A 22255-nucleotide genomic window follows, 5' to 3' on the forward strand; every position below is an offset into this window, starting at 1 on the left:
ACGCTCGGTGGAATGCTGCCTTGATGTCAAGGGCAGTCACTCTCACCTCACCTCTGGAATTCAGCTTATATATAAATAAAAAAACGATAGATAACAGGAACTCAATGTTACTTCAAAATAGGATCAGAAGACATAAATTGTGATGAAAAGAAAATGTAAAACAATTTGTAATTGTCTTTTCTCACACTATAGTGTTTGGGTTAATCTTCCAGGCTGGGCAACGGAGATGAAAACAGCCAAAGTGAGGGAAGCAGAAACAGAGAATGCTGGAAACACCCAGCAGAATCTGTGAAGAAAAGCGACAGGTTGAGGTTTCAGGTGTGTGGACCCTTTGTCTAGACTCACTCACCTCGACCGTTCTCTGTACAGATGCTACCTGGTGGGGAGTGTTTCCAGCATTTTCTATTTCCAGCACCCGCAGGGGATTTTTCGCTTTTTTGCTCAAACATAATATGGCGGAACCAAATAAAGCGAAGAACCCTCCTTCCTCAACTGGAAATTAAAACTTCCTTCCGTCAGCCGTCCCTATTTCAATCATCCCCCCAATCCCATAGTAACACTGCCGCCCGCCCAGCTCCACTCACCGATAGACTTCCATCCCTCTCGCGATATCCGCACCGACCCGCGGCCGCAATACAGCCTTGTGCGCATGCTCAGGCACTGTGCGCTTTTGGCGATAGAGGACCTTCAGCAGCGTAATGCATTCTGGGTCAGATTAGCCGCCATTGCCAACATAGCATGGCGCTGTGGCAAATGCTGCAGGAAGATAAAAGAAAAAAATAAAGACTTGCATTTATATTGCGCTTTTCACGACCACCGGACGTCCCAAAGCGCTTTACAACCAATGAAGTACTTTTTTGGCGTGTAGTCACTGTTGTAATGTAGGAAACGCGGCAGCCAATTTGCGCACAGCAAGCTCCCACAAACAGCAACGTGATAATGACCAGATAATCTGAGTTAGTGATGTTGGTTGAGAGATAAATATTGGTCAGAACACCGGGGAGAACTCCCCTGCTCCTCTTCGAAATAGTGCCATGGGATCTTTTACGTCCACCTGAGAGGGCAGACGGGGCCTCGGTTTAAAGATTGTGCACATAGACAAAACTAATTTAGATTTTGTTAAAATGTCAGACCGCGTCACACACAGAGTTTTCCATTGTGAATGCTCCCGACGCTCTGCGCTGACTAGTTTATACACTACTTGTCTTGTCAATCAAACTACCAATCAGCGCGCGCGTTGTCACACTCGCTGCGACTGGGAAATTAAATAAAATTTTAATTTTATTATATTAATTTTCTCACCTAAGATAAAAATCAGTTCGCTAGAATGTATTATATATATTAAATAATCAACTACAAAGCAGTATTGAAATGGCTGTATACGTTACCCAGAGTTCAATGCTCAGTAGAAAGTTCTCTATGTTGCCGTGTGACAGAGAGCAAGAAGTGCGCATATGCGGAAGTAGTTAGGATGCGCTGGAGGGGTGTGGTGCATTGTGAATAGATACTGCAGTAGGGAACAGGGTCAAACTAAAGGAAATACTTAAAATTTCTGGAGATGCTGCAAGCAACGGCAGGTAACCTTCTCATTTAGTACGGGTATTCTAAATTACAAAAGGCAGGATTGACGATTTCTAGGAAATTATTTTTATCCGACAAGGTATTGTTTGTCCCCTTCTGCTTGAACCTGCAGAATGTAGTTTTCACTGTGGTTATATCATCATCATTGATTTGAAAGGTATTTGTTCCTATGCCCTTTGCTGCTTTTCCTTCAGGTTTTTCTCAGCAATCTAAGACATTTTGCTTGGCACTTGCTGTGTTCGTCAGGATGATGGTGGCAATACATTCACATTTTATGGTAAATTCTGCTGCTCGTCATACTACTTGTGACAAGTGCATGGTATCTGAAAATCTGCACTTTTAAACTGTTCAGTAACAAACGGGACTATCCTACTTTGGGGGTGGAGGGCTGTGGGGCTGAAGGTGATGGTAGGAGTCTCTTTAGGGTTGAGTTAGTTCAACTCTGTGGTGGGCTCCATAGTCTGATACCTGAGCCAAGCGAGTCCACAGTATTTCACAATTGATGATTGGCCAGCCAGCTTGGAAGGGTAGACATGGCATTGGGGGCTGGAATTTTTCTACTCCGCTCCAGACAACTCTGCAAACCAATGAACTAATTGGACAAGGTCGTAAGCAATAGAAAGCTGTGTGGTTTCAGTTATTATACCCAGCAGTATTCCTACGCACACCTGCTGGTCTCTTAGCCTTGGTTCTGCCAACTGCACCAAAGTTCTCTGAACGTAAGTGGGAATGTGTCCAATAGGAAGAGCATATGCGCTCCATATCCAGCAAAAAAAAAACCTCTACTCGGGTACATTTATTGGTAGTTTTGTTTAGAGTCTACTATGCATGCCTTATACAGACACCTTGATGGGCCTTCAATAACCACAAAACTAGAAGTTATAGACTTAAACAAGTTGGCTTTTAATCACTAAGATCAGAGCTAACATCTCAACACGCCGACTGGTTCACAGGAATGAGTCATACAGATCCTGGGATCTTTATGTAAGAGAAGTCAGGGGCGGAGCCAAGAGCCAAGACCTGGAACCTCCCAGGTTAGTCGGGAAAGAGGAAGTGAAACTATACACAGTGGGGGAGGGTAATATACATGAGTGCAAAACGAATACAGGATCGAGACAAACAGATTTCATTACACACTTCTTTTAAAGTCCAATATTCTTGCATCACCCTTGGTTCTAACCATATTATAATGACTGGATCCAAAGAGCTCACCTACTTCTATCTTATGTGCTACCTTGGCTTCACCCAACATCTATAGATGCATAGGTTAGAGTCATAACGGCACAGAAGGAGGCCATTCGGCCCACTGAATCTGTGCCAGCTCTCTACAGCAATCCAGTCAGTCCCATTCCCCTGCTCTATTCCTGTAGCCCTGCAAGTTTATTTTCCTCAAGTGCCTATCCAGTCTTCCCTTGAAAACATTGAATGTCTCCGCTTCCACCACTTCCATCGGCAGCAAATTCCAGGTCATCACCACTCGCTGCGTAAAGAAAGTTTTTCCCCCCTGTATCTCTTGCCCAAAACCTTAAATCTGTGTCCTAGTCCTTGTACCATCAATTAGTGGGAACAGCCTTTCCCTGTCTAGCCTATCCAAACCAGTCATAATCTTGTACACCTCTATCAAATCACCCCTCAACCTCCTTTGCTCTAATGAAAACAAATCCAGCTTCTCCAACCTGTCCGTGTAGCTAAGATCCCCCCAATCCCCGGTGTAGCTAAAATCCCCCACCCCCGGGGGATCTACTGGGTAGTGATCAGGAGGCGGAGCCCTGGCAAAGTGTTTCCCTTTGCTAACCTGGGGACACTAAGATCAATGATAGCACTCCAACTGAGATCAACTTTCAGCACTGATAAAGTTTGATGCTGTAAATACTCTGGTCTGCATGATTCAATACCAGTTGCTGTATTTAACCATTAAGCCATCAGTGGTGCCTACTGTACATCCTTCAATATTTAATATTTACCATTCATGCCCAGTTGCTCACTGATTGCAGGTCTCTTTTAGTGATATGCTTCCTAAAATCTCAGTAATTCCTGACAGTGAATTTTTCTTATGGCAAAGAAGGTCCCATATTAAGAATGTTTGATGCTATTTTGTAATAAGTATATTTCCTTTATATAAGCAGTTAAAGTGCTATTTAAAGGAGTCAGCTGGCTTAACCTTTGAAAACCTCAATTATATTTTATAATGAAGTGCCAATGTACTGTTATTTCTGTAAAATATACTTTTAAATAATAGGTGCACAAGTAACTCTTGAATTTAAGGTATTGTTAACCCTGCTCCCAGATCAGTTTGATTGACATTTCTCCTATTTGTACACTGACTAGAAGCCTTCAGTCCCTCAGAACATAAGACGTAAGAGCAGGAGTCGGTCATTTGGCCTCTCGAGCCTGCTCTGCCATTCAATAAGATCATGGCTGATCTGATCTTGGCCTCAACTCCACTTCCCTGCCCACTCCCCATAACCCTTGACTCCCTTACCATTCAAAAATTCTGTCTATCTCCACCTTAAATATATTCAATGACCCAGCCTCCACAGCTCTCTGGGGGGAAAGAATTCCAAAGATTCACGACCCTCTGAAAGAAGAAATTCCTCCTCATTTCCATTTTAAATGGCTGCCCCCTTATTCTGAAATGATTCCCCCACGAGGGAAAACATCCTTTCTGCATCTACCCTGTCAAGCCCCTTCAGAATCTTATATGTTTCAATAAGATCCCCTTCATTCTTCTAAACTCCAGTGAGTATAGGACCAACCTTTCTTCATAAGACAACCCTTTCATCTCCGGAATCAACCTCGTGAACCTTCTCTGAACAGCCTCCAATGCAAGTATATCCTTCCTTAAATAAGGAGACCAAAACTGTACGCAGTACTCGGGTATGGTCTCACCAACGCCCTGTACAGTTGTAACAGGACTTCCCTACTTTTATACTCCATTCCCTTTGCAATAAAGGCCAACATTCCATTTGCCTTCCTAATTACTTGCTGTACCTGCATGCTAACTTTTTGTGATTTTTGTACAAGAACCCCCAGATCCCTCTGAACCTCAGCATTTTGTAATCTCTCCCATTTAAATAATTTGCTTTTTTATTTTTCCTACCAAAGTGGATAACCTCTCAATTTCCCACATTATACTCCCTCTAGCAGATTCCTGCCCACTCACTTAGCCTATCTATATCCCTTTGGAGATTCTTTGCGTCCTCTACACAATTTGCTTTCCCACCTATCTTTGTATCATCAGCAAATTTGGCTACATTACACTCGGTTCCTGCATCCAAGTCATTAATATAGATTGTAAATAGTTGAGGCCCCAGCACTGATCCCTGCGGCACCCAACTAGTTACAGTTTGACAACCTGAAAATGACCCATTTATCCCGACTCTCTGTTTTCTGTTAGTTAGCCAATCCTCTATCCGTGCTAATATATAACCCCCAACCCTGTGAGCTCTTATCTTGTGTAGTAACCTTTTATGTGGCACCTTATCGAGTGCCTTCTGGAAATCCAAATACACGACATCTACTGGTTCCCCTTTATCCACCCTGCTCGTTACATCCTCAAAGAACTCCAGCAAATTTGTCAAACATGATTTCTCTTTTATAAAACCATGCTGATTCTGACTATATTATGATTTTCAAAATGTCCTGCTACTGCTTCCTTAATGATGGACTCCAGCATTTTCCCAATGACAGATTTTAGGCTAACTGGTCGATAGTTGCCTGGTTTCTGTCTCCTTCCTTTCTTAAATAGGGGCATTACATTTGCGGTTTTCGAATCCGCTGGGACATAGAAACGTAGAAACAGGAGTAGGCCATTCGGCCCCTCGAGCCTGCTCTGCCATTCAACGAGATCATGGCTGATCATCCAAACTCAGTACCCTGTCCCTGCCCTCTCCCCATATCCCTTGATCCCTTTAGCCTCAAGAAATATATCTAACTCCTTCTTGAATATATTTAATGAATTGGCCTCAACTGCCTTCTGTGGTAGAGAATTCCACAGGTTCACCACTCTCTGGGTGAAGAAATTCCTCCTCATCTCTGTCCTAAATGGCTTACCCCTTATCCTTAGACTGTGACCCCTGGTTCTGGACTCCCCCGCCATCGGGAACATCCTTCCTGCATCTAGTCTGTCTAGTCCTGTTAGAATTTTATAAGTTTCAATGAGATCCCCTCTCATTCTTCTAAACTCTAGTGAATATAAGCCTAATTGACCCAATCTCTCCTCATTCGTCATTCCTGCCATCCCAAGTATCAGTCTGGTGAATCTTCGCTGCACTCCCTCCATGGCAAGAACATCTTTCCTCAGATAAGGCGATCAAAACTGCACAGAATACTCAAGGTGTGGTCTCACCAAGGCCCTGTACAACTGCAGCAAGACATCCTTGTTCCTGTACTCGAACCCTCTTGCTACGAAGGCCAACATACCATTTGCCTTCTTAACCGCCTGCAGCACCTGCATGCTTACTTTCAGCGACTGGCGCACAAGGACTCCCAGGTCTCATTGCACTTCCCCTTCTCCCAATCTATTGCCGTTCAGATAATAATCTGCCTTCCTGTTTTTGCCACCAAAGTGGATAACTTTGCATTTATCCACATTATACTGCATCTGCCATGCATCTGCCCAATCACCCAACCTGTCCAAATCATACTGGAGTTTCTCGGCATCCTCCTCACAGCACACACGCCCACCCAGCTTTGTGTCGTCTGCAAACTTGGAGATATTACATCTAGTTCCCTCGTCTAGATCATTAATATATATTGTGAATAGCTGGGGTCCTAGGACCGATCCCTGTGGTACCCCACTAGTCACTACCTGCCACTTGGAAAAAGACCCGTTTATTCCAACTCTTTGCTTCCTGTCTGCCAACCAGTTCTCTATCCAAGTCAGTACCTTACCCCCAATCCCATGTGCCTTAACTTTACACGCTAATCTCTTATGCGGGACCTTATCAGAAGCCTTCTGAAAGTCCAAATACACCACATCCACTGGTTCTCCCTTGTCTATTCTACCAGTTACATCCTCAAAAAACTCCAGTAGATTAGTCAAGCACGATTTACCTTTTGTAAATCCATGTTGACTTTGTCTGATCCTGTCACTGTTTTCCAAGTGCTCTGCTTCCAAGACCTCGCCAGAATCCAGGGAATTTTGGTAGATTACAACCAATGCATCCGCTATCTCTGCAGCCACCTCTTAAGACTCTAGGATGCAAGCCATTGGGTCCAGGGGACTTGTCCACCTTTAGTCCCATTAGTTTGCCTAGTACTTTCTCTCTAGTGATGGTGATTGTTTTAAGCCCCCCCACCCCAATTGCCCCTTGATTATCCATTATTGGGATGCTTTTAGTGTCTTCTACCGGGAAGACCGATACAAAATATTTGTTCAAAGTCTCTGCCGTTTCCCTGTTTCCCATTATTCATTCCCCAGACTCTTCCTCTAGGGGACCAATGTTTACTTTAGCTATTCTCTTCCTTTTTATATACTCTTACTGTCTGTTTTTATATTTCTTGCAAACTTACTCTCATAAGCTATCTTCTCTATCATTTTTTTAGTCATCCTTTGCTGGTTTTTAAAAATTTCCCAATCCTCTGGCCTTTCACTATTCTTTGCAAAATGGTATGCTTTTGTTTTCAATTTGATACCATCCTTTACTTCCTTAGTTAGCCACAGATGGTTCATCCTTCTCTTAGAGTCTTTCTTTCTCTCTGGAATATATCTTTGCTGAGAGTTATGAAATATCTTCTTAAATGTTTGCCATTGCTTTTCTATAGTCTTACCCTGTAATATAATTTCCCAGTCCGCTTTAACCAAGCCTGCCTTCATACCTTTATTTAAGTTCAGGACACTAGTTTGAGACCTAGCTTTCTCACCCTCGGACTGAATTTAAAATTCTACCATGCTATGATCACTCTTCCCAAGAGAATCCTTCACTTCGAGATCATTAATTAATCCAGCCTCGTTACACATTACCAGATTTAAAATAGTCTTTTCCCTGGTTGGTTCCACAACATATTGTTCCAAAAAAGCATCCCTTATACACTCTATGAACTCTTCCTCAAGTCTACCTTTGCCAATTTGCTTTGTCCAATCAATATGAAGATTAAAATCTCCCATCATTATAGCCGTATCTTTCTTACAAGCCTCTATTATTTCTTGATTTATACTCTGTCTTACTGTTTGGGGACCTGTAGACCACTCCCACCAGTGACTTCTTACCCTTATTATTTCTTATCTCCACCCAAATTGATTCTACATCTTGATCTTCTAGGCCAATATCATTTCTCATTAGTGCACTGATCTCATCCCTTATTAAGAGCTACACCACCTCCTTTTCCTTTCTGCCTATCCTTACAAAATGTCAAATACCCCTGAATATTCAGTTCCCAGCCTTGGTCACCTTGCAATCATGTCTCTGTAATGGCTATCAGATCATACCCATTTATTTCTATTTGTGCTATCTACTCATCTCTCTTGTTACGAATGCTGTGTGCATTCAGATGTAGAGCTTTTAATTTTGTCTTTTTACCATTTTTCCCTACTCTGACCCCTCTTTCTGATGCACTCTTATGTGTATACACTCTGTCCCTTCCTGTCACACTGGTTATCATTACCCCTATCGCTACCCTGCACTTTTGCCTTCTCATTTTTCTTTGCCTTTTTAAATTTCCACTCAACGTATCCCTCCTCCCCACTAGTTTAAAGCCCTAGAGAGATGTCTGCCCACTGACTAGTGTCTCCATCCCCTCCCTCGAGGAAATCTCTACATATACCCTTCCTGTGTGAGGTATAAATACACTGGCTGAGGCTACTCATTCCCTTCCCCAAGACACATTTCATCCAGTTAATTGACAGAGGACACGAGTTGCCACAGTCAGTGAAGATGATGATTGTAAATGTTCCCTTCGTAGCAACTGGCCAACCATCAGTATGAGTACATACACAGCTTAGACAAGCTCCTCCTCTCTTTCTTTCCCCCCCCCCCCCCCCCCCCCCTTCTCCCAACCCCCGGAAGAACTTTGTTCAATTGAGTACAAGAAGATATGCAGTGGTGGGAAGCTGTACAAGTGCAAAAACTTCAACAACCTATTCAGTTTTGTGGTATACTGGTCTGTGCGCTGCAGCTGGTGAAATGCATGACCTGTGACAAGGCCTTCGGCCAGTCCTCTACACTCGTGCCTCTATACCAAGGAGGAATCATTCCAGTAACCATCTGTAGAAAAGCTTTCACCCAATCCAGCACTCGAGTGTCACTCACCCACTTATCAATCACTAATGTATTCATGTGGGGCAAGAAACAGTGTGGTGTGCATTGTCTGCAGGAGGAGTTCACGCACTTCTTAAATTTATTAGCTCATCAGAAGGCACAGTATCCCTTCCTGAAGAGGGGTCAATTAAAGCTGTTCCAGCACACTCTGTATACTAGAGGATTTTTAAAATCAGTGTTACAAATATATTTGGCAAGATAAAGGAACTAACCCTAAAAAATCCTTTGAACCAGTTGACATGTGTCTTAGGTTTTTGAAGGAGACAAGGGAGGAAATTTGTGGGCCACTGGGAATCACCACTTCAGGATCAGAAACCGTGTTTGTGTATATAGAACTCCTCTACTTTTCTTTGAATAGTGGCCACAGGATCTTTTACCTCCACTGATTGAATGAATAAGTAAAATTGTGTTTTTATTGCAAAATATTGAGTGTTAGGAGCACTTTCAGGTTCAAATTTTGTTAGTAAGTCCATATTTTCATGCAAATTGTAAATAAGTAGCCTTGATTATTATGTTTGTCTACCTGGGTACACATTTTTATGTCTTACTTTTATTAAAAAAAAAAAAAAATGGAAGTCCAGGATTGATAGGAAGATGGTAGGGAAGCGTTTGCAGCTTGATAGACTTGTAGATGTGTTGAGAAGGAGATGTGATGTTGTTTTGAGAGGACAGTGTAAGGGTGTGAGAGTTCATCAGCTGGAGGAACCTGGAGGGGGGAGAAATTCTGCGAATGGTGAGTTGGGAGCATGGAAGTGGTGAGAATGGGATGCTGGGGCTTGTGAGCATGATGGTACTGGGCTGTGGGAGCATTGGGCAAGAGGATGCTGCTGGGTGTGCTAGTACTATAAAGGGGAATCCGAGGGCGTGAGATGCCATTAATAAAAGTGGTATAGCCACGTTCAGAGGTACATGTCACGCATTGGCTATAAACACTTTACTATCTTTATATAAGTGACGCAAATACTTTAGAGAACTAAAAAATGGCTCCTGTGTCATGGCTGGGAACACAATATTAGGGGTTTTCCTTGGGGAGGGGAAGGGCACAGTGCTCAGGCCAGGAGCAGTGAGAGGCAGTAAGAAAAGGGAAATGCGGCAGCCAGTTTGCGCACAGCACAGTCCCACAAGCGACAATGTGATAATGACCAGATTATCTGTTTTAGTGGTTGGTGTTGGTTGAGCGATATATATTGTCCAGGACACCCCTGCTCTTTTTCAAAATAGTGCCATGGGATTTCTAACCCCTCATCCGAAAGACGGCACCTCTGACAGTGCAGCACTGCCTCAATACTGCACTGAAGTGTTGGCTTGAACCCTCAACCTCTGACTCAGAGGTGAGAGTGCTACCCACTGAGCCATGGCTGACACGACTTCAGGAGGGAAGGGGAGAAAATTGGATTTTAAAAAAACATTGAAAAATGAAATTGAAGTGACTTTATCTGTTGCAGGAGCACTCGACAGCTCAGTGGAGGAGACGCGGCAAGTGGAGGCTGAACTTTCATCGAGGGAGCCAGAGCAAGGTGGGTCAAAACCGTGCAACTGGCAGCATTTTCAAGACAAGCAAAAGCTCTTCATCTGCTCTGAATGTGGCAAGAGCTTCGACAAGTACTCGCACCTGAAACTGCATCGACTGGCCCACACTGGGGAGAAGCCCTTCAAGTGCTCTGAATGCCAAAAGGAGTTCAATCACCCTGCCAAGCTGCGAAACCATGAGGTCACGCACACGGGTGAGAAACCGTTCAAGTGCCTCGACTGTGGCAAGAGTTTCAATGACTCCTCCAACCTGTCGCGCCACAAGCGCATCCACAAAGGAGACAAACCCTTCAAATGTGATGTGTGCGGGAAGGAGTTCATTTACTCTCATCACCTGGTGACGCACCAACGCACACACACAGGCGAGAAGCCATACCAGTGTCCAATTTGCAGGAAGAATTTCAGCCAGTCGTCCACCATGCTGGTCCACCAACGCACCCATGCGGAGGACAGACCCTACCGGTGTTTGGTCTGCGGGAAGGGCTTTAAACTCTCTCATTTGCTGGTGAGACACCAGCGCACGCATACAGGAGAGCGGCCGTTCCAGTGCGTCGAGTGTGGGAAGGACTTTAAACAGTACTCCTCGCTGGCAAAGCACAAGCTCCTCCACACCGGAGAGACACCCTACAAATGCACGGTCTGCGGCAAGGCATTCCGGCTGTCGCACAACCTGGTGACCCACGAGCGCATCCACACGGGGGAGAAGCCATACAAATGCACTGTGTGCGGGAAGGATTTCAACCAGCATTCGTCCCTGGTAAAGCACCAACGTGCGCACACTGGCGAGAGACCCTATCCATGCCTTAACTGTGGGAAGGGCTTCAAAAGTTCATCCAATCTGATAAGTCATCAGCGCACACACAACAGATAAACATTTCACAGGGAAGAGAGATCGGGTCTACTGTCTCCCCTCAGCAGAGTGTCTGTATTGGACGAGTTTTCGAATGCACTGTGCTGGGCTCTCTCCGATAAGACAATGAGTAGCTGAGCCATACACACCCAGAAGGTTCAAACTGCTGGGATGTTGCATCCCTGGTCTGTGCTGAGTTGATGAAGGGGTAAATTCTGTGGCTTTTGTTGGAAATGTGTGTATGGACATTGGTTGGGGACTTGACTGAGCTCAGCTATGATGTCCACGCAGCCCGATAGCCCACTGGCACTCACTGTCTGGGCATATACAAGAAGGATGGCCCCTTGGGAGGGAACCTGGAGCCCATGGAATCATGGGTCAGTGTCATCAGGAGACGAGGAATGTAAGTTAGTGAAGAGAAAGGATGAGCACCACATCCACAGCGCAGATTTGATTACCTGTATTTGTGAAGGGGAGGAGCAGTGAATGCAGCCTTGCCAACACCGCCCACACCCTAAGAACAAATAATAAAACACACACGTGAAGTAACCCCTTCAAATGGAGAACAGCGGACACAATTTTATTTTCTTCTACACTAGTGGATGAAACATGATGTGAAACTGCGATATCCCTCGCGGGAGATGTTCCATTCTGTGCTGCGAGCTGGCTGGGCAGCTGCGTGCTGCCTTGTTTGTTTTCAAGTTTCTCCATATACTGACCCCCAACGTACCTTTGTAACGCCCTCTTGCCAAAGGTCCTGGCATACATTCTCACTCCATGAACTCTCCCCGTCCCGCCCCAACTGCTTTGCTTCCTCTGCTCCACTGTTGTCAGCTGTTCATTCATCTACTACAATCCTGACCTCTGGAATCCTCTACTCGTTCCCTCCACCTCAACATACCCTTTCCCTGCTTTCAAAAACCTCGTATTAAACCATGCCTTTGGTTCCCCGGCTTACCCTTTCCATTTTCTTTCGTCTTTCCTCATGCTTAGTGCCTATTGCATTTTTTCTTATTGTAAAGTGCTCTGTGATGTCTTCCACATGCATAGGAAGTGTTTTATAATGCAAGATGTTATTACTTCCTTGCACTGTGCCACCTTCAGGAAATGTGATCAGACAGAGACCAGGGCTGTAAACCACTGCAGAGTAAGTAAATGTAATTAAACCCAGACAGCTTCAATTTAAATAATCTCTGCTTTTAAATAGTATTTCCTTGTGGGCTCTTAAAAGTAAAAGCTACTAAACTTGTTTCTTTTTACAGTAATTTTTTTTAATTTTCTGCTACAAAGTAGTACAAACCATACGCTCCAAGGTTGGAAGTTTTCCTCTTGGATTTTGTCTCCTTTCCCCTTCCTGGCCTCTGCGCTGATCACACCATCCCGTGTGAAGAGGACATGTTGTAAATTTAGTCCTATAACGTTGCTGTGAAACTGGTCACGAGATTATTTCAGAAGCAGGGTAGCATTCGTGGCACTTCCAGTGACCTCAAGGCCTCTGGGTGAAGGAGGAGAAAATATGAGAGAGAGGACTCTTGATTCTGATCATTTAGTGACCACCACCCCCCCCACCCACCTGTAAAATGGATCTCTCTGGGCATTGGATGAGAACAAGATTGGGCTCCATTGTGACACTCCACAGGGTTTAAATAGCCTGCTGAATCTTACTCTATAGATTTGCATATGAAGAATCATCATTTTGGTTGCATTTTTAAGGCATTGCCAGCAACCATGGAACTTTAGAAAGTTGCAGCACAGAAACGGGCCAATTCCTCGCCACATGAGCCACCTAATCTAATCCCAATCTACTGCTCATTCCCCACACCCTTTAACATTACTCTTTTACAAGCTACTATCCAATTCCTTTTTAAAAGAATTTATGGACACTGCTTCAGTAACAATTTATTGGAGCAGGAGTAGGCCATTCAGCCCCTCGAGCCTCTGTACCTATCTCTGTTCCATATCCCTTGATACCCTTACCCAACAAAAATCTATTGATCGGTTTTGAAAATTTCAATTGACCCAACAGCCACAGACTTTTGGGGGAGTGAGTTCCAGATTTCCACTACTCTTTGTGTGAAAAAGTGCTTCCTGATTTCACTCCTACACGGCCTAATAAGATTATGCCCTCTTGTTCTGGATTTCCCCACTGGATGAAATACTTTCTCTGTATCTACCTTATCGAATCCCTTTATCATTTTAAATACCTCAATTACATCACCCTTCACTATCTAAACTTGAGGTAATACTGTGATGAAATATTCCATTCATCACTGCCTGTGACTGTGGTCGGTTTCAGGTTTCTCCTCACCATTGTATTGTATATCACTGCCTGTGACTGTGGTTGGTTTCAGGTTTCTCCTCACCATTGTATTGTATATTGGAATGTATGGAATGCATTGTGTGTAGGGCTCCGCCCATACCTGGCCCCTATGTAAGCAAGCAGTCTGGCCTCATATCCAGTACTGCAGACCTCCAGATGGAAGATACCTCTCTCCACTGCGTGTTATCTTCTAAGTTAATAAAAGCCTTGTTTTGTTTCGCTAACATCGAGTCTCGGAATTATTGAGGCACATCAATTTTATTAACTTATTTTTCAACACAATGGATCAACTCCTGAAACCCGAACGTTTGGATTTGGATCAGCATGCTCCGGACGCATCAGCACGCTTCGGACACTGGTTTATGTGTATGGAATTCTTCCTGGACAATTCCGCAGCCGTCAAAGACGCTACGGACGCTGCGAGGATGAAACTCGGAATTCTGCGGAATTGGGTAAGCCACCGGGTTTACCCCCTCATCCAAGACGCCGACACGTACCTGGCCGCCTGCGACATCTTAAAGGCGCGTTACCAGCAGCCTACGAATGAGGTGTATGCTAGGCATCTGCTTGCCACTCGCGCACAGCGACCTGGGGAATCGGTGGAGGAGTTCCTAGGCACCCTGAAAATGCTTGGCAAAGACTGCAAGTGCCGAGAAGTAAAAGCCGCTGTGTACACCGACGAGCTTGTTCGCGATGCCTTTATCACAGGCCTCAGCTCCACTTACATCCGGCAAAGACTGCTGGAAAAAACGGGATTGGACCTGAAACAGGCTGCGGACACCGCGCGATCCCTGGATGTGGCCCAGAGAAACTCGGACGCCTACTCTTCAGCCCGCGCCGTCCACGCCGCCACGTGTGCACCAAGGGCGCCGCCATCTTGGAAGGCATCTTCCCCGCCCGGCAGCCCGACACCGTCGGGGCCCCGCTCTCCCCCCAGAAGCCCTACGACAGCCGTGACGCGTCGGGGACCCAACTGCTACTTCTGCGGGCAGCCGAAGCACACCAGAAACCTGTGCCCGGCGAAAGGCACCACCTGCTTTAAGTGCGGTAAGAAGGGGCACTTCGGGAAGGTGTGCAGAGGGAACCCCGCCGGAAAACCAACCGCCGGAAAACCCGCCGCGTGCGCGCCGTGGGAGCGGCCATCTTGGACGCCATCTTGCCCGACCTCGTGGGGTCCGCCATCTTATGAGCAGACAGCGTGGACGCCATCTTGTCTCGATCAGGGCCCTACAGTGGCATCGGTCACAGTGGACCAGACCAGGCCGCACCCGCTATCCAAATCAATGGTGGACATCGAGGTAAACGGGTGCAGGGTTAAATGTTTAGTTGACAGTGGAAGCACGGAGAGTTTTATCCACCCTGAACTGGCACAACAACTCTCCCTAAAGGTGGTCCCTACTCAGGGTACCATCTCTATGGCTGATAAAACCCAAACATCGACCATTCTGGGTTACTGCACGGTACAATTGTCCGTTAACGGAACTGTTTATGATAATTTTAAAGTATTAATCATGAAGAATCTATGTGCGAGCGTGATCTTGGGCCTGGATTTCCAGTGCAACCACCAAAGCATCACGCTCAAGTACGGTGGGTCCCAGCCGCCCCTCACAGTGTGCGGTCTGGCTACCCTGAAGGTAAAGCCGCCTTCGCAATTCGCGAACCTTACCCCTAACTGCCGGCCAATAGCGACCAAAAGCAGGAGGTACAGCTGGGCGGACAGGCGGTTTATCGCGACCGAGGTAGACAGGCTCCTGAAAGAGCGCATTATTGAACGCAGCAACAGCCCGTGGCGCGCCCAAGTGGTAGTGGTAAGGGGTAGCGAGAAGAAACGGATGGTGATCGACTATAGCCAAACGATCAACAGGTACACCCAACTAGACGCCTACCCGCTACCCTGCATATCAGAAATGGTGAACCAAATCGCCCAATACCGGGTGTTCTCCACCATCGACCTTAAGTCAGCGTACCACCAACTCCCTATCAGACCAGAGGACCGCCCGTACACCGCCTTCGAGGCGAACGGACGCCTCTACCAATTCCTCAGAGTCCCCTTTGGGGTGACGAATGGGGTCTCGGTCTTCCAGAGGGAGATGGACCGCATGGTCGATGACCACCACTTGCAGGCAACCTTCCCCTACCTCGACAACGTCACCATCTGCGGTCACAACCAGCAGGATCACGACTCGAACCTCGAGAGGTTCCTGGAAACCGCACAAAAACTCAACCTCACCTACAACGAGGACAAGTGCGTTTTCAACACCACGCGCCTCTGCATACTAGGCAGCGTGGTGGAGAATGGGGAAATCGGACCAGACCCCGACCGATTGCGCCCCCTACGGGAGCTGCCCCTGCCCAACACTCCCAAAGCCCTGAAAAGGTGCCTGGGGTTATTTTCTTATTATTCCCAATGGGTCCCCAACTACTCCGACAAAGCCCGCCCCCTCTTGAAAGCATCCTCTTTTCCGCTCTCTGCTGAGGCCCACGCCGCCTTCAAAAGCATTAAGCAGGATATTGAGCAGGCCACGCTACAGGCAGTGGACGAGAACACTCCATTTCAAGTGGAAAGTGATGCGTCTGACTTCGCCTTGGCGGCCACCCTCAACCAGGCGGGGCGGCCCGTAGCTTTCTTCTCGAGGACCCTCCAAGGGCCCGAGATCAGACACTCCTCCGTGGAAAAGGAGGCCCAAGCCATCGTGGAGGCAGTGCGCCACTGGCGCCACTACCTAGCCGGCAAACGCTTCACCCTACTTACCGACCAGCGGTCGGTAGCGTTTATGTTCAATAATAAACAGAGGGGGAAGATTAAAAATGATAAGATTCTTAGGTGGCGGATCGAGCTCTCCACCTTCGAGTATGACATCATTTACCGGCCAGGGGCCCTTAACGAATCCCCTGACGCCCTCTCACGAGGGATGTGTGCCAGCGCCACCGGGGATCGGCTACAGACCCTCCACAACAACCTCTGCCACCCAGGGGTCACGCGGCTGTTCCACTTCATAAAGTCCCGTAACTTACCCTACTCGATTGAGGAAGTTCGGTCTCTGACCAGGAACTGCCGCACTTGCGCTGAGTGCAAGCCTCGGTTCTACCGCCCAGATAGAGCCCACTTAATCAAAGCTACACGGCCCTTCGAGCGGCTCAGCTTAGATTTCAAGGGCCCCCTCCCGTCCGTCGACCGCAATGTTTACTTCCTGAACATTGTGGACGAATACTCCCGGTTCCCATTCGCCTTCCCCTGCCCAGACATGACCAGCGCCACGGTCATTAAATGCCTCAACAGCCTGTTCTGCCTGTTCGGTATGCCGAGCTACATCCATACGGATAGGGGGGCGTCCTTCATGAGTGAAGAGCTACGCCAGTACATGCTGTCCAGGGGGATCGCCACGAGCCGTACCACCAGCTACAACCCCCGGGGTAACGGCCAAGTGGAGCGAGAGAACGGGACAGTATGGAAAGCAGTCACTCTAGCTCTAAGGACCAAGGGCCTCCCTATCTCCCGCTGGCAGGAAGTCCTCTCGGATGTGCTCCATTCGATACGGTCGCTATTGTGTACTGCCACTAATGCCACGCCTCATGAACGAATGTTTGTCTTTCCCCGGAAATCCACCTCGGGCGTATCCATGCCGTCATGGCTCTCCACCCCAGGTCCGGTATTCGTGCGAAGGCATGTGAGGGGCCACAAGACGGACCCTCTCGTGGAGCCAGCGTACCTACTCCATGCCAACCCCCAATACGCATATGTCCGGCACGCCGACGGAAGGGAGGACACCGTGTCCATAAAAGACGTCGCCCCAGCCAGTAACGACAACAACCACGGCGATAGCAGCGACAACGATCGCAGCAACTCTTACCCCACCCACTACTCTCTCATCACCCCCGGAAGAACATCGACCAACGGCACCCCCACCAACTACCCCTTCAACAACCCTGGCGGCACCCCCGGCAGAGACCCAGGAGGCCCCCGGGGGCACCCAGCCGACACCCGCGATACCACATCAGCCACGTCGGTCGCAGAGGACTACCAAACCCCCGGACAGACTAAATCTATAGAAGGGGTGAATGTGATGAAATATTCCATTCATCACTGCCTGTGACTGTGGTCGGTTTCAGGTTTCTCCTCACCATTGTATTGTATATCACTGCCTGTGACTGTGGTTGGTTTCAGGTTTCTCCTCACCATTGTATTGTATATTGGAATGTATGGAATGCATTCTGTGTAGGGCTCCGCCCATACCTGGCCCCTATGTAAGCAAGCAGTCTGGCCTCCTATCCAGTACTGCAGGCCTCCAGATGGAAGATACCTCTCTCCACTGCGTGTCATCTTCTAAGTTAATAAAAGCCTTGTTTTGTTTCGCTAACATCGAGTCTCGGAATTATTGAGGCACATCAAATACAAGCCAAGTTTATGCTACCTGTCCTCATATTTTAACCCTTTAAGTCATGGTATAATTCTGGTGAATTTGCACTGTAGCCCTTCCAAGGCCAATATATCTTTCCAGCATCTGCAGTATTTTGCTTTTGTGTATCTTTCCTGAGGTTTGGTGCACAAAACTGAATGCTCCCGAAGGGATCTGACAAGGTTCTGTACAACTGAAGCATCACTTCCTTACTTTTGAATTCATGTGGAGTTACCCACTGAGTAAACTCTGGAGTCAACATGCAGACTTGGCACATTAAAAACTACAACTCCCACAGGCTAATGTAACTGCATGGTTATTGTGGACAGTTATAACTTGACACCGGTGCAAATATGGTTGCAATATTCCTGCTCACTCAGCTCCAGTGTGTTTCCAGTTCAATTCTCCACTGTTACAGAACAGAATCATAAGCGAAACATTAGATGGATCTATTGGAAACAGGACAGGACAAAACGTGGGCATTTTCAGCTCAGTTGACCCTGCAAAATCCTCCTCTAACAGTTGTGGGCCGGTGTCCAAGTTGGAAGTATTGTCCCAGAGAACAGTCAACCAACAGTCAGACAGAGTCGTAACAGACACTATCCTAGACAACTTCATCATTTTTTGGGTATGTGCTGTCCCATTAGCAGTATTAACCCACCAGAGGTGGGTGTAAAGTGGCATACACTTGGGTGGGCATAGCCCTGGAAATCCTCAACATTGCATTCTAAACCCCATGAAGTATGGCTTTAAGGCAAACAAGGCCCAAGACACCTACTGATTAACATCTACTGCACCAACTGATTAATTATTACTCCTCCATGTTGAACACCACTTGGAGGAAATACTGAGAGAAACATGGGCACAACGGGGGGAAGGGGCTTCAATGGCCCCTATCAGGATGCTTCGTAGTACCACTACTGAACAAGCAGGCTATCTCCAGAAGAAGATAGCTGCATCAAGTGGTGAGTGAACCAACATAATGAGTGAATCCAAAACTGGGCATCCATGAGATTCTGTGGACCATCAGCAGCAACACATTTTTTATTTCTTCTCGGGGTGTGAGTGGCACTGGCAAGGCCGGCATTTTATTGTTCATCCATAGTGGTTCTGAGAAGGAGGTGGTGGGCCTTCCTGAACTGCTGCAGTCTGTATTCTTTGTAGTAGTCTGATAGAACAGAGTGGCTTGCTAGAAGGTAGTTAAGAGTCAACCACATTGATGTGGGACTGGAGTCTTGTATAGGCCAGACTGGGTAAGAACGTCAGTTTTCCTTCCCTGAAGAACATTAGTGTACCAGCTGGTTTTTCACAACAATCCAACAGCTTCATGGGTACTTTTGATGATACCAGCTTTTATTTCCTTTTTTTTAAATAAATTTAAATTCTCAAACTGCCATGGTGGGATTTGAATTCATGTTCTCTGGATTATTAGCCCAGCCCACTCAATTACATCCCTCCATCGTCCTCATCCAGCCAGGAGACCAACCCTGGTTCAGTAGGGAGTATAGACGGGTGTTTCACCAAGTATACCTTAGAATGAGACTAACCTCGTGAAACTACTACACAGGGCTACCTGCATACTAAACAACAAAAGCAGCAGGCTATTGGCCGAACAAAGTGATCTCACACAAACAGATCAGAGCAAAGCTCTGGAGCCCAGTCAAGAATGGGAAGTGAAGGCTTCATGCACATCCCCAACCTCAACAGAGTTCAGCAAATGAGAGAGAGAGAGGAAGCTGAAGCATTTGCAAGCAAGGACAATCCCTCTTGGCCTCCTTCTGAGGTCCCCAACATCACAGATGCCAGTCTTCACCCAATTTGATTCACTCCACGTAACATTAAGTAACAGCTGGAAATAGCAAAGCTATGGGTACTGACAGTATCCCAATTGTAATGCTGAAGACCTGCGCACCAGAACTAGCTAAGCTGTTCCAGTGCAGCTATGACATAGGCATTTTTTTTTATTCATTGGATATGGGCGTCACTGTAATCGACCAGCATTTATTGCCCATCCCTAGTTGCTCTCAAGAAGGTGGTGCTGAGCTGCCTTCTTGAATTGCTGCAGTTTTTCGCAGCAGACAATTGAGTGGCTTGCTAAGCCATTTCCGAGGGCAGGTAAGAGTCAACCACATTGCTGTGGGTCTGGAGTCACATGCAGGCCAAACTGGGTCAGGATGGTTGATTTCCTTCCCTAAATGACATTAGTGAACCAGATGGGTTTTTACGACAATCCGGTAGTTTCATGGTCACTATTACTAACACTAGCTTTTTAAATCCAGATATATTTAATTAACTGAATTTAATGGGATTTGAACTCCTGCCTCTGGATTACTAGTCCAGGCCTCTGGATTACTAGTCCAGTAACATAACCACTACGCCCCTGTACTGGAAAATTGCAGTTACGTCCTATTCATAAAAAGCCAGACAAATCTAACCTGCCCAATTCATAGAATGATACAGCACAGAAGGAGGCCATTTGAAGCTCGACACCATCCAGGACAAAGCAGCCTGCTTGATTGGCACCCCCTCTACCACCTTAAACATTTACTCCCTCCACTACCGGCGTATCATGGCTGCCATGTGTACCATCTACAAGATGCACTGCAGCAACTCCCAAACCCGAGACCTCTTCCACCTAGAAGGTCAAGGGCAGCAGGTGCATGGGAACACCACCACCTCCAAGTTCCCCTCCAAGTCACACACCATCCTGACTTCGAAGTATATCGCTGATACTTCATAGTCGCTGGGTCAAAATCCTGGAACTCCCTACCTAACCGCACTGTCGGAGTACCATCACCACACGGACTGCAGCGGTTCAAGAAGGCGGCTCACCACCACCTCAAGGGCAACTAGGGATGGGCAATAAATGCTGGCATTGTCAGCGATGCCCTGATCCCATAAAATGAATTTTAAAAAATTTAAAAAGTATTTATCCCAATTCCCTATTGAAAGTTATTATTGAATCTGCTTCCAGCACCCTTTCAGGGAGTGCATTCCAGATCATCGTACCTCACTGCGTAACGTTTTTTTTTTCCTCCTGTCACCTCTGGTTCTTTTGCCAATTACCTTACATCTATGTCCTCTGGTTACTGACCCTTCTGCCACTGGAAACAGTTTCTCCTTATTTACTCTATCAAAATCCTTCATGATTTTGAACACCTCTATCAAATCTCCCCTTAACCTTCTCTGCTCTAAGGAGAACAACCAATGTTTCTCTGGTCTCTCCATGTAACTTTCATCCCTGGTACCATTCTATAAATCTCCTCTGCAACCTCTCGAAGGCCTTGACATCCTTCCTAAAGTGTGGTGCCAAGAATTAGACACAATACTCCATCTGGGGCTGAACCAGTGTTCTATAAACGTTTAGCATAACTTTAAAATTGTACAATTTGGTTTATATTGCCTCTTCTCATTCTTGCTACCAAAATGAATCACTACATATCCCTGCATTAAATTTCATCTGCCATGTGGTTGCCCATTGCACCAGTCTGTCTATGTCCTCCTGATTACCATCATTACCCTCTGTCAATTATCAGCCTCCTCTCAATCATCAGCCAAGTAATAAAACAATTATCAAAAGTGCCATCAAGCAACACCTACTCCTCAAAACCTTGCTTGTTGATTCTCAGTTCAGGTGTTGGCAAAACCACTCAGCGCCAGACTTCATCACAGCTTTAATCCAGGCATGGACAAGAACGGAATGCCAGAAGAGAGATGAGAGTCGCTGCTCTCGACATTACGGCAGCATTGTACTGGTCACCACAGCAGAATAAGGTTATTGAAAGGATACAGAAGAGAGCAACTAGAATGATTGAGGGGATGAAGGGATTGGATTATGAGGCATGATTATGCAAATTGGACCTTGTTCACACTGGAAAAGGTTGAAGGGTGATATGGTTGCTGTTTTTAGGATTCTAAAGAGACTAGATAATGTACACCTTGGCACTATTTCACCTTGTCCAGACAGGAGAACCAGAGGACACAGCCTGTGGTTGAAGGGGGTTAAATTCAAAACTAATCTGCAGAAACGATATTTCAGTGAGCGAGTCGTCAATCTATTGGACAGGCTCCCAGAGGAGACGGTCGAAGCAGTTAGTATTGATGGATTCAAATTCAAATTAGATTTTTATTTCAGAAAATAACATTTTAGGATACATTATATGAGTAATTTAAGACATGACATATGGTAATTATAGCATGCTTGGGAGGAACAGGTGATTTTGGACCTATGGTTCCCAAAGCTCTTCTCTACTGGGTCTTTCCTCAGCTCATGTCTGGGTCTGTTGTAGATGAATTGCTAGAGATTGATTGCTATGAA

General features: G+C 46.3%; 1 protein-coding gene across 1 annotated transcript in view; it reads left to right on the forward strand.

Moving 5' to 3' along the window:
* Positions 1 to 1468: 1468 nt before the first annotated feature.
* LOC147123596 (uncharacterized) overlaps positions 1469 to 22255 on the forward strand; it is a 57226-nt gene continuing 36439 nt past the window's right edge. Inside the window, exons 1-4 of the mRNA XM_085966555.1 lie at positions 1469 to 1577; positions 10286 to 11239; positions 12243 to 12367; positions 18356 to 18565. Of these exons, the coding sequence (XP_085822681.1) occupies positions 1559 to 1577; positions 10286 to 11239; positions 12243 to 12367; positions 18356 to 18565 (1308 nt within the window). The 5' untranslated portion in view covers positions 1469 to 1558. The remainder of the gene's footprint in view (positions 1578 to 10285; positions 11240 to 12242; positions 12368 to 18355; positions 18566 to 22255) is intronic.

The sequence above is a fragment of the Somniosus microcephalus genome, chromosome 2 (assembly GCF_052327205.1).
Source record: "Somniosus microcephalus isolate GS21.2 chromosome 2, FLI_Smic_1.0, whole genome shotgun sequence".
Taxonomy (NCBI): domain Eukaryota; kingdom Metazoa; phylum Chordata; class Chondrichthyes; order Squaliformes; family Somniosidae; genus Somniosus; species Somniosus microcephalus.